Here is a 16,149-nt window from a genome sequence, read left to right on the forward strand (position 1 = left end):
CGTCGTGAGGGAGCTTGTTCCACCATTGGGGTGCCAGAGCAGCGAACAGTTTTGACTGGGCTGAGCGGGAACTATGCTTCCGCAGAGGAAGGGGAGCCAGCAGGCCAGAGGTGGATGAACGCAATGCCCTCGTTTGGGTGTAGGGACTGATCAGAGCCTGAAGGTACGGAGGTGCCGTTCCCCTCACTGCTCCATAGGCAAGCACCATGGTCTTGTAACGGATGCGAGCTTCAACTGGAAGCCAGTGGAGTGTGCGGAGGAGGGGGGTGACGTGAGAGAACTTGGGAAGGTTGAACACCAGACGGGCTGCGGCATTCTGGATGAGTTGTAGGGGTTTAATGGCACAGGCAGGGAGCCCAGCCAACAGCGAGTTGCAGTAATCCAGACGGGAGATGACAAGTGCCTGGATTAGGACCTGTGCCGCTTCCTGTGTAAGGCAGGGTCGTACTCTCCGAATGTTGTAGAGCATGAACCTGCAGGATCGGGTCACCGCCTTGATGTTAGCGGAGAACGACAGGGTGTTGTCCAGGGTCACGCCAAGGCTCTTCGCACTCTGGGAGGAGGACACAACGGAGTTGTCAACCGTGATGGCGAGATCATGGAACGGGCAGTCCTTCCCCGGGAGGAAGAGCAGCTCCGTCTTGCCAGGGTTCAGCTTGAGGTGGTGATCCGTCATCCATACTGATATGTCTGCCAGACATGCAGAGATGCGATTCGCCACCTGGTTATCAGAAGGGGGAAAGGAGAAGATTAGTTGTGTATCGTCAGCGTAGCAATGATAGGAGAGGCCATGTGAGGATATGACAGAGCCAAGTGACTTGGTGTATAGGGAGAATAGGAGAGGGCCTAGAACTGAGCCCTGGGGGACACCAGTGGTGAGAGCACGTGGTGCGGAGACAGCTTCTCGCCACGCCACTTGGTAGGAGCGACCGGTCAGGTAGGACGCAATCCAGGAGTGAGCCGCGCCGGAGATGCCCAGCTCGGAGAGGGTGGAGAGGAGGATCTGATGGTTCACAGTATCAAAGGCAGCAGACAGGTCTAGAAGGACAAGAGCAGAGGAGAGAGAGTTAGCTTTAGCAGTGCGGAGAGCCTCCGTGACACAGAGAAGAGCAGTCTCAGTTGAATGACCAGTCCTGAAACCTGACTGGTTTGGATCAAGAAGGTCATTCTGAGAGAGATAGCAAGAGAGTTGGCTAAAGACGGCACGCTCAATAGTTTTGGAAAGAAAAGAAAGAAGGGATACTGGTCTGTAGTTGTTGACATCAGTGGAATCGAGTGTTGGTTTTTTGAGAAGGGGTGCAAGTCGCAGGATTTTATCTGGAGAGAGAGGGGAGAAAGAAGTCAAAGCATAGGTTAGGGCAGTGTGAGTAGGACCAGCAGTGTCATTAGACTTAACAAACGAGGATCGGATGTCGTCAACCTCCTTTTCAAAGTGGTTGACGAAGTCATCCACAGAGAGAGAGGAGGGGGGGGGGGGGTATTCAGCAGGCAGGAGAATGTGGCAAAGAGCTTCCTAGAGTTAGAGGCAGATGCTTGGAATTTAGAGTGGTAGAAAGTGGCCTTAGCAGCAGAAGCAGATGAAGAAAATGTAGAGAGGAGGGAGTGAAAAGATGCCAGGTCGGCAGGGAGTTTAGTTTTCTTCCATTTCCGCTCCGCAGCCCGGAGCTCTGTTCTGTGAGCTCGCAATGAGTCATCAAGCCACGGAGCTGGAGGGGAGGACCGAGCCGGCCGGGAGGATAGGGGACACAGAGAGTCAAAGGATGCAGAAAGGGAGGAGAGGAGGGTTGAGGAGGCAGAATCAGGAGATTGGAGGGAGAAGGATTGAGCAGAGGGAAGAGATGATAGGATGGAAGAGGAGAGAGTAGTGGGAGAGAGAGAGCGAAGGTTGCGGCGGCGCATTACCATCTGTGTAGGGGCAGAGTGAGTAGTGTTGGAGGAGAGCGAGAGAGAAAAGGACACAAAGTAGTGGTCGGAGACATGGAGGGGAGTTGCAGTGAGATTAGTAGAAGAGCAGCATCTAGTAAAGATGAGGTCAAGCGTATTGCCTGCCTTGTGAGTAGGGGGGGACGGTGAGAGGGTGAGGTCAAAAGAGGAGAGGAGTGGAAAGAAGGAGGCAGAGAGAAATGAGTCAAATGTAGACGTAGGGAGGTTGAAATCCCCCAGAACTGTGAGGGGTGAGCCATCCTCAGGAAAGGAGCTCATCAAGGCGTCAAGCTCATTGATGAACTCTCCAAGGGAACCTGGAGGGCGATAGATGACAAGGATATTAAGCTTAAATGGGCTAGTGACTGTGACAGCATGGAATTCAAATGAGGAGATAGACAGATGGGTTAGGGGAAAAATTGAGAATGTCCACTTGGGAGAGATGAGGATTCCTGTGCCACCACCCCGCTGACCAGATGCTCTCGGGGTATGCGAGAACACATGGTCAGACGAGGAGAGAGCAGTAGGAGTAGCAGTGTTTTCAGTGGTAATCCATGTTTCCGTCAGGCATACCACTGGTCTACTATAGGACATTGATTATATTAGGCATACCACTGGTCTACTATAGGACATTGATTATATTAGGAGTGTATATCTGTTCAGGCATACCACTGGACTTTGCTTCAGACTGTGTGTTTGTTTCCATTCAGGCGTACCACGGCCACCACCATGCTATGGAGGTCCTGGTTCAGTCTCTGCTGGATCTAGACGTGAGGAACAGCCAGGGGCGCACCCCTCTGGACCTGGCTGCCTTTAAAGGCCATGTGGAGTGTGTTGACGTCCTCATCAACCAGGGAGCCTCCATCCTGGTTAAAGACTTCACCCTGAAGAGGACCCCCATCCACGCTGCAGGTATGCATAGGATATCACGTAAGACCTAGAGATTCTGTAATTCAAAAGTTTTCCTGACCAAGATGGAGATTTGTTTGGTCATGTTGCTACGACGCCAATGTCCACTCTAGGGATGTTTATATAGTATAGTGTGAAATGCCCACTACACACTGATCTAAGGACATTTTTTGTCATGTTCCCCACTAATGGTTGAGGATCTGGGGAGGGTAAGCTGATCCTAGATCAGTGCACAGGGGGACTTCTATCCAGAGCCAGGTACACAGCTAGCAGGTGACAGGCTTCGAGGGCCTCAGCCCCAAAATGATTTATTATCTGCTGTGTTAACATCATGAGGATGTCATCTACCAATACCACTGTTCTAGAAATCTGTCTGTTCATGTGAAGGTAATAGTCGTCCAGCAATCAGCTCATATCCTCTCTGTTTAGCCTCCTCTAGCTACCAACGGTCAATCATCTCACATTCTTATATCCTCTCTGTTTAGCCTCCTCTAGCTACTGACGGTCAATCATCTCACATTCTTCTATCCTCTGTATTCATCCTCCTCTAGCTACCAACGGTCATTCAGAGTGTTTGCGTTTGCTGATTGGAAATGCTGACCTCCAGAGTGCAGTGGACGTTCAAGACGGGAATGGACAGTAAGTCAATTGGGTTTTGGATACAATTCCTGAAATAAAGAGATTTTGACACTAGGTATACGTCCCAAATGGCACCCTATGCCCTACTTGGTGCACTACTTTAAACCAGAACCCTATGGGCTCAGGTCAAAGGTAGTGTACCATATAGGGAATAGGGTGCCATTTGGGACTCATCTTAGTTATTACCAGTTTGTAATATGACCTTGTTGTCTTGTGTATCAGAACCCCTCTGATGCTGTCGGTGCTGAGCGGACACACAGACTGTGTGTACTCACTGCTCAACAAGGGAGCCAGCGTAGAAGCCAAAGACAAGTGGGGCAGAACAGCGCTACACAGAGGGGTGAGGAGGAGAGCTGGCTGTATACGCTCACACACAGAAAGAGACGGGGAGGCTTGTTCTGATCTAGGGATGGGGCCATTGAACTACTAGGGATGGCTTTGGGGTGGGATCTAGCATGGAATATAAGTTATGCCCAAATATACATATTATCTTCAGAAAAGTAGTTGTCCATGGGTAGTGGTGTATTCATCCCTGTAGGGACCTGCCTCCAGACATCATTTTAAATAATTGATGATTCATTATTATATCATTGATTATTAGTTATTCAAATCCATTCTTGTCTCCCCGCCCTTCCTCCCAGGCGGTGACGGGTCATGAGGAGTGTGTGGAGGCCCTGCTGCAGCACAGCGCCAGCTTCCTGGTTCGGGACTGTAAGGGGCGGACCCCTGTCCACCTGGCGGCGGCATCCGGACACATCGGGGTGCTGGGGGGGCTCCTACACGCCGCCCAGTCAGTGGAGACCCTCCCCGTCATCACAGACAACCAGGGCTACACGCCACTACACTGGGCCTGCTACAACGGTACGTACTGAACTAACGGAACACTAGATATTTTCTGATTTTCTCTCTTCAGCACTGTAAACATGTCCCTGAATTAGGTAGGCCATACAACGGTACGTACTGACTAACTGGACTGTAGCTCTGTTCTCTCCTCCATGAAGTGTACACTCATTCACTCCCTCTTGTGGCTTGAAAAGCATTCGATTGGTGTGGACGGAGCCATGTGGGGGAATGAACAAGACTACAACAGAATTAAAGGTTATGACTCTCAGTGGAGGACCTTACACTGAAACAGGACTTTGTCAGGGATTGTCAGATTTTTAGCTTTCTCGGAGAGTATTGTTGTGGTCTGCAGCGACGTCATCTTTTTCCTGTATGTAATGTTTCCTGCTGGAGCAACCTATTACTTTTAATTATAAATTAAATGAATCAATCTTCCACTAGGCCATGACACGTGTGTAGAGGTGCTGCTGGAACAGGAGGTTTTCCACAAGACTGAGGGCAACTCCTTCAGCCCCCTCCACTGTGCTGTGATCAATGACAACGAGGGGGCTGCAGAGATGCTGATTGACACTCTGGGGCCGGCCATTGTCAACGCCACTGACACCAAGAACCGGTAACTACAGCACATGACAAAGTCCTTTTCTTCTGGAGAATAATGTTGTTAAAATGACCTCTGGGGTTGGATGAGGGATTGTAGATTACTTTTAATACATCTATTAGTGATTTTATATTTCTATGGTATAAACAGGGTTAATTGAACAAACTTGTTTATAACAGTCCTACACGATATCGGTGAAATACGTTTCCTCTCTCCAGGACCCCCCTGCATGCAGCGGCCTTCACGGACCACGTGGAGTGTCTTCAGCTGCTGCTAGGCCACAACGCCCAGGTCAACTCCCCCGACGCCTCCGGGAAGACCTCCCTCATGATGGCTGCTGAGAACGGACAAACCAACGCCGTCGGTATGCAGCCCCCTCTCCTCCACTTTGCCTCGCCAGCCGGCTTAAGTTCAACCTGTCTGTTTTATATTTTAATAAGTCGCTTAATTTCCTCATTGAGTTTCTTTATGTTTCTCTGTCTGTGTCAGAGCTGTTGGTGAGCAGTGCCAAAGCAGAACTCACCCTGCAGGATGCAGTCAAGAACACTGCTCTTCATCTGGCCTGCAGTAAGGTGAGCATTCCCACATCAAGATGACGTTCATCTGAACAGTTGGCTCTCTCTGGTTTAAATTTTGGTCTGACATGTTTGACTCTGGTTTTTAAAGGGGCATGAAACCAGTGCCTTGTTGATATTGGAGAAGATTACAGACAGGAACCTCATCAACTCGACTAACGCAGCCTTACAGACGTACGTATGGTTCAGCTGTATTAATTGGGCCCTGGTCAGAAGAAGTGCACTATATAGGGAATAGTCTGGCATTTGGGAGGTATCCTCATTTTCTGCTGTCTAATCTGACGGTACTTTCTCCTCAGGCCGTTACACGTTGCAGCCAGAAATGGTCTGACGGTGGTGGTGCAGGAGCTACTAGCGAAGGGTGCTAGCGTGCTCGCAGTCGATGAGAATGGTAAGATCCATTACGCTAACACTGTTTTCTTCTGTACTTCTCTTCTCAATGTGTCCACAAATGTTTCTCTCTAATCCACTGCTTGGTTATTGTCTTAACTTTGTATCTCCTAGCCTGGTGTTATTTCATGTTTTTCAACAAAAGCGTTGTAGTAAACGGTGATGCTCCTGAAGTGACCCTCTGCTGTTCTGTTTGAACCCCTCAGGTTACACGCCTGCCTTGGCCTGCGCCCCCAACAAAGACGTGGCGGACTGCCTGGCGCTGATCCTGGCCACCATGATGCCCGTGTCCCCCTGCAACCCGGCGCCCAGCCTGTCCTTCAGTGCCATTAACCACTACACCACCAGCCCCTCCAAGAGTGTGACCTTCGACAGCCTGCCCGTGCTGCGCAGCGAGCACAGCTCCTACTGCAGCTTCAACAACATCGGCCACCGCGACCACGATGGAGGCTTCTACAAGGATGAGGACCTCAACGACTCAGACTCAGAGACGTACTGAGGGTGGTGGTGGTCGCTGCCCAGGAGGGGAGCCAAGGGCAGGCGGATGGACAGTGAAGTGGGGCAGAGGCCACAAACAAATACACACATACACACCGTGTCTTAAATCACCACAGCCAGCTTTGGGAGGGCACGAGCCGAGACAGTCCGCACAGGAGCCTTAAGAGTCCCGCAGATGGAGAGAAAGAAATGGAGGGAGGGAGGGAGAGGGGGAGGCACAACAGGCTGGCTGGCCACACTCATCCTCTCGTACCACCAGGTGTCCTTCCAGCAGATACTGGACTTCAGAGGAACTGCTGCTGCTATACCCCACCTTTACCTTTACCCACAAAGGTCCTAAACGGTAGAAACTGTCCAGCCAACAGACAGACGGACACCTTATGACGGCAATAACCTGTAGTTCTAAGAGATAGTAGCACTTCACTGAGTGAAAAACAGACATGGACCAAAAGATGTGGAAGAAGCCTTTTCAAAACCTGTTTTGACAGTAGAAATGGGATTGAGCGTTTTGGGCTGAGAAAAAACATAAGGAGTGATGTTTCATTTAAGTTTTATGAGAGTGATGGTCATGTTTATCCGCACACTAAGACAGTCAACGTACCTAGCCTCTTGTCTGTAATCCATGTGGAAGGAGGGGAAATCATTTATTTTTTATGAACAAACATTTTATTAAAATCATTCATGTCTTAAGCTCCTGACCCTCTGTGGGAACCAAAAAATCGTAGTATTTGCTCTCATTAGTAATTTCAAATAAATTCCATCCCCAATGGCACCCTATTCCCTTTATAGTACACTACTTTTGACCTGGGCCCATAGGGTTCTGGTCAAAAGTAGTGTACTCTATAAAGAATAGGGTGCCATTTAGGATGTAGATTTTGCATACTGGTATGTGAGCAACAGGACTTTTTACATTTGCGTTATTAAACCTACCTAAAATATTTTAGAAAGTAAATTATTCATTCATGTATTCTTTCTTGTGATATTTATGTCATCATCATTTTGTGCCTTCTTTAGTTACTGAGGGGAGGTTAGGAGAGTAGGGGCAGCTGTATGAGCGAAAGCAATGATGCACACTAAGTATTACAACGTTTGTGAAAAGCACTGATACTATTCCGAGGCATACGAGGCGGAAAACATGCCTCCCTTGGAGAGGAGAAACACTGGAAACCAATGGTAGGACAGCAGCATTTAGATTTTCTTCTGTTGAAAATCTATATTATTTGTCTTGGTCTTATAATCAATGTATTTTGACAGGTTTTGCTTGCTTTAACTTCTTCAAAAAAATGAAACCACTCAATCCTTTTATGTGATGGCTTGTTCAAACCGCCGTTTTTTTGTCTCTTTTTGAAAATCATTTTAACTGGAAATATGTACAATACATATGCTATGTTAGTCAAATCAGGAACAGGAGGTTCACAGGTTTTTCGTGTCCTTTTTGTTCTTTAAAAGGATGAAACTAGCATGTACATATGAAATAGTGACTGAATTCGAAACTCCCATGAATTCTTTCAGTATCTGAAGATTGCTGTATATTTTATGAGTAATAAAATAAAGAAATGAGTTATGTTATTTAATAATGAACTATGGGTTATCTGTTTTATGTGACAACCGCAGTATCAATTTCTAGGTGTCAGGCAGTGACAGTGGTGCCAATCCCAAAAGAAAGGCTACAACGAGGAACAAGAAGTCTATTGGCAAAGTGATGAAAAAATGCATTTACTTTGGCCTAACGGTGTGGGTTATGTATTTTATTTGTTCATGGCGTCCTCAACATTACAGTTTTAAGGGCAACAATAGCCTACATTTGTTTCCAACTCGCAGGATTTCCATACGTGAGCTTTCAACAGCACAGAGCGTTGCATCAGCACCAGATCGGAAGTGCGTCAAATCTTTACAGCATTGTTACGTCATCACTGATAAACGTCGAAACGGATCAGAAACCGCTGGAGCGGTTCAGTCTGATCCTCGCTAGTGCTGGAGGAATGCGTTCATTTTGGCAAGGAAATGTGCTGATTTTGCAAGGAGATGGAGAATAAAGAGTGCAAGGTAGGCATGTTATTTTTTTTTTAAAATCTTCAATTATAGTAATTACTGTGGATTAAATATTGTTTAACAAATGAAATAATGTGCTATTCATGCTGTAATATCAAACTAGAAAGCCTATGGCCGGGGAGTCATGAGAGTTGGCTAAAGGTACAGTAGAATCTGCTGTGGGTCAAAGGTTATGGCATCACCTTCATAAATACTTCCTAAATGGCACCCTATTCCCTATGTAGCCTAGTGCACTACTTTTGACCAAGAGCCATAGAAGGGTTGGCTGACGTCACGGTAAAATGATGCTCGCGCATCGATGGCTGGAAGTCGTGTATCTTGTTATGATTCTGAACCTCAGCTAACAACAAGCTGCCATGTGGGGAATCGTAGCTCTGTGGCATGTTTCAGCTCATTGTATGGTGTTATTGATACCATGTCTTGTTTTGAGGTGTTTTGACTGATATCATGTCTATGCAATGGCTAAAATTCGCTACCTAGCTAACCAACAACAACTGTAACAATGTATTTGAGACGAGTTCATTGTTCAAATGTATTTATGGTTGCAATAAACATTTAGAGACTAAATATAGTTTACATGTTGTCAACAGTCTAAGCAAACCCTGTCTATTTTGCCCCATAGTTGCATGCCAGTTTTGTTGCTAAACAACCAACCCCTCTATAGAGTCCCACAGTGGAGGTGTCATAATACCCATAAAACCTAGCGGTCAAACAGGGAAATGGTTCCAATCGTTTTTCCACCATTCATTTTTCCCATAGGCGATTTTCGAAATAAGGGCTGTATTTCGTGTAGGCTTACCCTGGCGTGACGTTTTTGTAACCATGTAAATCTCTCTCGGACAAGGTGGCTTTTATCAGTATATTCGGCTCCATTTACTCTCAGATTCGAAAATGCTAATTAGCATCAAAGTAGACATCATGCAAAACTACAAATCCCTGCAAGCTCCTGCACGTCATCTCTAGCTGACACCTTTGCTAACAGGTATTGTGTCAATTTAAAACTTGCACTAGACAGTTCACAGAATTGTCAATTTAAAGAAATGCAGCCAATTTATTCATATACTACATTTAGCTAACATTAGATAGTTAATCCAGAGATTCTTACCTTTGCCTCGATCAGCATGATCATCATGGCATTTGTAGTTCTTTATGATAGCCACATTAGCAGCTAATAAGCATTACATTTTTGGGAGGTAAATACAAGAGAATATATTGATAAGTCACCTTGTCCTAGAGAGATTTACACGGTTATCAAAACGTCACACCAGGGTAAGCCTACAGGAAACACAGACCTTATTTTAAGTGTTTCTAAAATCCCCAATGGGAAAAATGAATGGTGGAAAAACTCAATTGGTAGAGCATGGCGCTTGTAATGCCAGGGTAGTGGGTTCGATCCCCGGGACCACCCATACGTAAAAATGTATGCACGCATGACTGTAAGTGGCTTTGGATAAAAGCGTCTGCTAAATGGCATATTATTATTATTATTATTATTATTATTATTAAAACGATTGGAACCATTTCCCTGTTTGACCACTAGGTTTTATGGGTATTATGACTCATACTGTGGGACTCTATAGGGCTCCAGCCAAAATAAGTGCACTATATTGGAAATAGGGTGCTATTTCGGACACAAGCATAGATATGATACATTATGATGTGACCATAGAAATAGAATCACTAGAAAGGATAGAGCCTCTGATTACATTTTGTGGTGGTAATTTTACCCCCTTTTCCTCCCCAATTTTTCGTGATATCCAATTGGTAGTTACAATCTTGTTACGATCTTGTCTCATCGCTGCAACTCCCCAGCGGGCTCGGGAGAGGCGAAGGTCGAGTCAGGCGTCCTCCAAAACATGACCCGCCAAGCCGCGCTGCTTCCGACTTGGAATTCCGAGTTGGATGACTGTTCAAAAAGATTTTTCCCAGTCGGAGCTTGTTTTTTTTCCCGATTTCCCAGTTGTCTTGAACGCACTGAAGTCGGAAGTCAGAGATTTCCCAGTTGTTTTGAACACGGCAAAAGGCGACACAGTAGGTGACATCTAAACATGACTTTGTGCTGTCTTTCAGAGGTCAGAGGTCAGTGGGAATGACCTCACCCTCATAGACCTGGATGACCCCATCAATGGTGCTGATGTTATGAAGGAAGTCAGGTAAGTGATTTACACTAATGACACATTTGTGACTGGTTACAGGATCACATAGGCCTAAAGATACAGATTCAGTAGTAGGTCAAAGGTCACCGCCTATGGAGAGGTAGGCCCAGAGCTATGTATTTATAGAGTTGGGACATTGAGATATAAACTCAGCAAAAAAAGAAACGTCCTCTCACTGTCAACTGCGTTTATTTTCAGCAAACTTAACGTGTAAATATTTGTATGAACATAACAAGATTCAACAACTGAGACATAAACTGAACAAGTTCCACAGACATGTGACTAACAGAACAAAGGGGGGGTCAAAATCAAAAGTAACAGTATTTGGTGTGGCCACCAGCTGCAATAAGTACTGCAGTGCATCTACTCCTCATGGACTGCACCAGATTTGCCAGTTCTTGCTGTGAGATGTTACCCCACTCTTCCACCAAGGCACCTGCAAGTTCCCAGACATTTCTGGGGGGAATGGCCCTAGCCCTCACCCTCCAATCCAACAGATACAGGCTCTTCGCTGACCATGGCAGAACACTGACATTCCTGTCTTGCAGGAAATCACGCACAGAACGAGCAGTATGGCTGGTGGCATTGTCATGCTGGAGGGTCATGTCAAGATGAGCCTGCAGGAAGGGTACCACATGAGGGAGGAGGATGTCTTCCCTGTAACGCACAGCGTTGAGATTTCCTGCAATGACAACAAGCTCAGTCCGATGATGCTGTGACACACCGCCCCAGACCATGATGGACCCTCCACCTCCAAATCGATCCCGCTCCAGAGTACAGGCCTCGGTGTAACGCTCATTCCTTTGACGATAAACGCGAATCCGACCATCACCCCTGGTGAGACAAAACCGCGACTCATCAGTGAAGAGCACTTTTTGCCAGTCCTGTCTGGTCCAGCGACGGTGGGTTTGTGCCCATAGGCGACGTTGTTGCCAGTGATGTCTGGTGAGGACTTGCCTTACAACAGGCCTACAAGCCCTCAGTCCAGCCTCTCTCAGCCCATTGCGGACAGTCTGAGCACTGATGGAGGGATTGTGCATTCCTGGTGTAACTCGGGCAGTTGCTGTTGCCATCCTGTACCTGTCCCGCAGGTTTGATGTTCGGATGTGCCGATCCTGTGCAGGTGTTGTTACACGTGGTCTGCCACTGCGAGGACGATCAGCTGTCCGTCCCGTCTCCCTGTAGCGCTGTCTTAGGCATCTCACAGTACGGACATTGCAATTTATTGCCCTGGCCTCATCTGCGTGAACGTGCCTTAGGCATGCTGCAAGGAGGCATGAGGACTGCAGATGTGGCCAGGGCAATAAATTGCAATGTCCGTACTGTGAGACGCCTAAGACAGCGCTACAGGGAGACATGACGGTGGCAGACCACGTACGCGCATCTTCACAGTGGCAGACCCTGGGCATCTTTCTTTTGGTGTTTTTCAGAGTCAGTAGAAAGGCCTCTTTAGTGTCCTAAGTTTTCATAACTACCGTCTGTAAGCTGTTTGTGTCTTAATGACCGTTCCACAGGTGCATGTTCATTAATTGTTTATGGTTCATTGAACAACATTTTACATTTTAGTCATTTAGCAGACGCTCTTATCCAGAGCGACTTACAGTTAGTGAGTGCATACATTTTCATACTGGCCCCCCGTGGGAAACGAACCCACAACCCTGGCGTTGCAAGCGCCTTGCTCTACCAACTGAGCTACAGGGGACTAGCATGGGAAACAGTGTTTAAACCCTTTACAATGAAGATCTGTGAAGTTATTTGGATTTTTAGGAATTATCTTTGAAAGATCCTGAAAAAGGGATGTTTCTTTTTTTGCTGAGTTTATGTATACATTACATGACACAGTAGATATCCATATGACAGCTGGCTCCCCATGGGCAATATTGACATTTTAAACAATGCTATGTAACTGAACATCTATAATTAGAATGTACTTATAATGAAAGGATAAATGAAAGGCTCCAAGGCGCTAACATGGAGTCCTTTTAAAAGTTGGCAGAATTCTCTAAATATTTGGCTCTGGATAGGCCGAGTCATCTCAAGAGTATTGGAGCCTATTCTATATATCTATTCTAATTCTAGAATGATTCATTCTAATTCTATGATTCTAATTCTATAATGGGAACACATCCTCACACTCACATTATAGCAGTGACCTAAGAGAGATTCCTTTTTCTCTATCTAGATCCCATAAAGATCACAGAGAGGCTGAGAGACTGACCAAGTTGGACGAGGCTGTTCTAGAGACAGATACCCCAACTCAGTCACAGGAGGTTGAAGGAGAGAGTGAGTTGGACGAGGCTGTTGCCATCCCATCTCAGTCGCAGGAGGTTGAAGGAGAGAGTGAGTTGGACGAGGCTGTTGCCATCCCATCTCAGTCGCAGGAGGTTGAAGGAGAGAGTGAGTTGGACGAGGCTGTTGCCATCCCATCTCAGTCGCAGGAGGTTGAAGGAGAGATTGAGTTGGACGAGGCTGTTGCCATCCCATCTCAGTCGCAGGAGGTTGAAGGAGAGATTGAGTTGGACGAGGCTGTTGCCATCCCATCTCAGTCGCAGGAGGTTGAAGGAGAGAGTGAGATGGACGAGGCTGTTGCCATCCCATCTCAGTCGCAGGAGGTTGAAGGAGAGATTGAGATGGACGAGGCTGTTGCCATCCCATCTCAGTCGCAGGAGGTCGAAGGAGAGAGTGAGATGGACGAGGCTGTTGCCATCCCATCTCAGTCACAGGAGGTATGATGTATTTTTCTATTACATGTATGAAATTTCATTTAGATATTTTGTGTTTTAATGACGCAAAATTGAATTCCAGCCTAACTCTGCTTTCTGTTGTCGCCATCAGGCTGCAGTGGTGACCTTCACTACCGTGACCCACAAGGATGCAACCTCCCAGACCAGCCTCACCCTCAGCAGGGGAAAGAGAAGCTACCCAGACCTACACACCTTTGTGCAGGACATGAAGGACGAGTAAGTTGCTCTTTGGCTTCCCCATGCTTCCCCTAGATATGTTCCCTGTCTCAATTGCATACTCCTCGTGTCCTCTCTTCTCGCCTCCTCAAAACCCATTGGATGAGAAAGCCAGAGGTCCCGCCCTTCTGACCTTCTCATCCAATGGGTTTTGAGAAGGAGTTGAGGAGATTGAGAGTCTCCTATAGTCTCGGGCAAATACAAAGGACTCAACGGACCAAATAACCAATCAGGGATGTCTGGGTGTGGCCTAGTTCCATAGAGGTCCATCCATAACGTAATCTAAAATAATAGAGGTAATTTCCATCCATAACGTAATCTAAGATAATAGAGGTAATGTCCATCCATAACGTAGTCTAAGAGAATAGAGGTAATGTAATTCATTGTGTACTTGCATTTATTTACTTTTCAGCCATTGGAATCTGCTGAGTGAGAATATGCGTGCCGGGGTGAGTTATAGTCACCTCTAAAGTAGTTAATGTTGGTAAAATGGACCAAACATTCATTTGTGGAAATCCTGCAGGACCTTTAATCCTGAACCACTGCTTTAATTGACAAGTTTGAGTAAATGGTTCTAAGTTTTATATCAGTGCAGCCCCTTTAACAAACTAACTCTGTATGGTCTTTTAACATTGCAGATGAGCAGACATGAGTTTAGTGCCAAGTGCATGGATATTGTAGCATGGGTGATGGAGTCTACATCCACTGTGGTTGTTCCCGCCCTTGACCTCACCATGCAGATAGAGCTCTCTGATTGGCCAAGCTCTTCTGGATCAGGAAGTAATGAGGCAGGAGAGGTGACCTCTCTTGGCCGCAGCGTCAGATTCAGCTGTAGTGGAGGACCCAGCAAGTGCACCAGCGCCAGAACCGCCTGCAGCACACGCACTCCCACGCCTTTCCCCTCCTCTCACAGGTACCTACCCCTATCCACTCCTCTCACAGGTACCTAGCCCTATCCACTCCTCTCACAGGTACCTAGCCCAATCCACTCCTCTCACAGATACCTAGCTCCATCCCCTCCTCTTTTTGCAGGTCTTTCCTGTTATAGGTACAAATATCCATTCCAGATCCACTTAGTGAGAAATACTACTTAGATACTACACAACCACTCTAAAAAGTTTACTCTAAATGTTAATGTTTGGTCTGAGTGTGGTTTGAGATGGTTCACAATGCTTCCTTTGAATAACAATAACAAGGTTGAGTTTGTGTCCCAAAGTCTTGGATCATATTTTTTATTTTGTTACCATGTACTATTCATTTCTGTTGTGCATTCTGCAGGTCCATGACCTCTTTGCTGAGTGAGAACGAAGAGCGATACGTCTCCTCACCTGAGGGTGGCAATAGAGAGATGAGACACAGACCACACTCAGCACCACTGAGATCTGTGTTTGGAATCTCTGAGGACTCTGTCTTAGCCATGGTCCAGAGCGGCCAGTCGCAGAGTGACATCGTACTGCCGCCGAAACGAAGTAGACAGGAGAAATACAGACTTAGCAAAATATCAACGGACGGCAAGTTAATGATGGGTATTGTCGAGTTGGTTATAAACCTTCTCACCTCCAGATTGGCTGAGCTAATGCGAAGTGTCAGTCAGGGAACTCTAGATCCGCTGACTGGAAGTATCTCAGCAAGTCAACAGTTTGTCCAAGAGATGCTAAGCATGGCGACTTCTAAGATGTATTCCCATGCCATAGAGCATATTGCGCTCGGCCACAAGTCTCCCCTTGAGTTAGAGAGGGAGCTTGAGGCCATCTTGGGTCCTCTGGCTGGACAGGTCATAGTCATCATCATAGAGAGCATCACCAAGGCTAAAGCCAACGGAGGAAATGAGGGGAGAGCGACCAGCCCCTTGACCTATTTTCTAACTGCCATTTCGGCAGAAATACAAAGCCTAGTGGTTCACAGATCGGCTAGCAGACCATCCACCAGACTGTCCAACAACGACCCACTGCTGAACATTTCCAAGTCGAAGGTCTTAAGATCAGTTCTGCTCAAAATGGCAGAGCTCTTTGGCCAAGGTCAAAGTGAAACCTGTCTAGTTCCACTAGTCCAGAGTCAGTCCAACAACTCCATTTGCGACTGGACTGTGAATGCAGGCACCATTCATCCAAGTACATTTCTGTCTGACAACAGAATGACAGAAGTGTCATCCGATGTTGTGGATCTTGTACTTGAGGTTTTTTGGACAACAGGATTTTTGGATAACAGGAACCCGTCAAGGCCACAGAGTGCCTGCTCCCACAACTCAGCTAGTGGAGCAATAGATAAGAGAGCTCTTGCTGGGGACTTGGTCAGACAGGTGTCTGTCAAACTCAGCCCGTTTGTCTCTGAGAGTCAACTCTCCACCATGTCCATGACAGATCTGTCATCATCGTGTTCTGACTCCACCTTGAAGCAGTTGTGTTCTCGCTCTGTTGTTGCTCTGGCAACTGCCTGTCAAGCAATCAAAACAGAGCTCGAGAACCAGAGACCTACCAACCTGGCAGCCAGAGACCTACTATCGTCTCTGGTAGAGACCATTGAGGACATGGATATCTCTGACATCCTCCAGGGCCCGTCGGCCATTTTGGAGGAGGCTGCTGTGATAAAGCACCCAGAGATGTCCA

At 46.8% G+C, this 16,149-nt stretch overlaps 1 protein-coding gene and 1 long non-coding RNA gene across 2 annotated transcripts; both read left to right on the forward strand.

Annotated features, from left to right (window-relative positions):
* The first annotated feature begins 2,752 nt into the window (after positions 1-2,752).
* On the forward strand, positions 2,753-3,721 carry LOC311113992. Its single transcript, XR_014611068.1, has 3 exons — positions 2,753-2,835; positions 3,384-3,471; positions 3,694-3,721. It is a non-coding gene; the product is annotated as an uncharacterized lncRNA (long non-coding RNA).
* A 9-nt stretch (positions 3,722-3,730) lies between these two features.
* On the forward strand, positions 3,731-8,016 carry LOC311113989 (serine/threonine-protein phosphatase 6 regulatory ankyrin repeat subunit A-like; the record flags this gene model as incomplete). Its single annotated transcript, XM_084189258.1, has 9 exons — positions 3,731-3,811; positions 4,113-4,332; positions 4,756-4,927; positions 5,131-5,276; positions 5,402-5,484; positions 5,579-5,661; positions 5,787-5,878; positions 6,084-6,200; positions 8,003-8,016. Exons 3-9 carry the CDS (start codon positions 4,872-4,874, stop codon positions 8,014-8,016), a joined length of 591 nt encoding a protein of 196 aa, XP_084045384.1. The 5' UTR covers positions 3,731-3,811; positions 4,113-4,332; positions 4,756-4,871.
* Positions 8,017-16,149: the final 8,133 nt, after the last annotated feature.

Source organism: Coregonus lavaretus (genome assembly GCF_964263955.1).
Source record: "Coregonus lavaretus genome assembly, contig: HAP1_SCAFFOLD_980, whole genome shotgun sequence".
In the NCBI taxonomy this organism is placed as follows: domain Eukaryota; kingdom Metazoa; phylum Chordata; class Actinopteri; order Salmoniformes; family Salmonidae; genus Coregonus; species Coregonus lavaretus.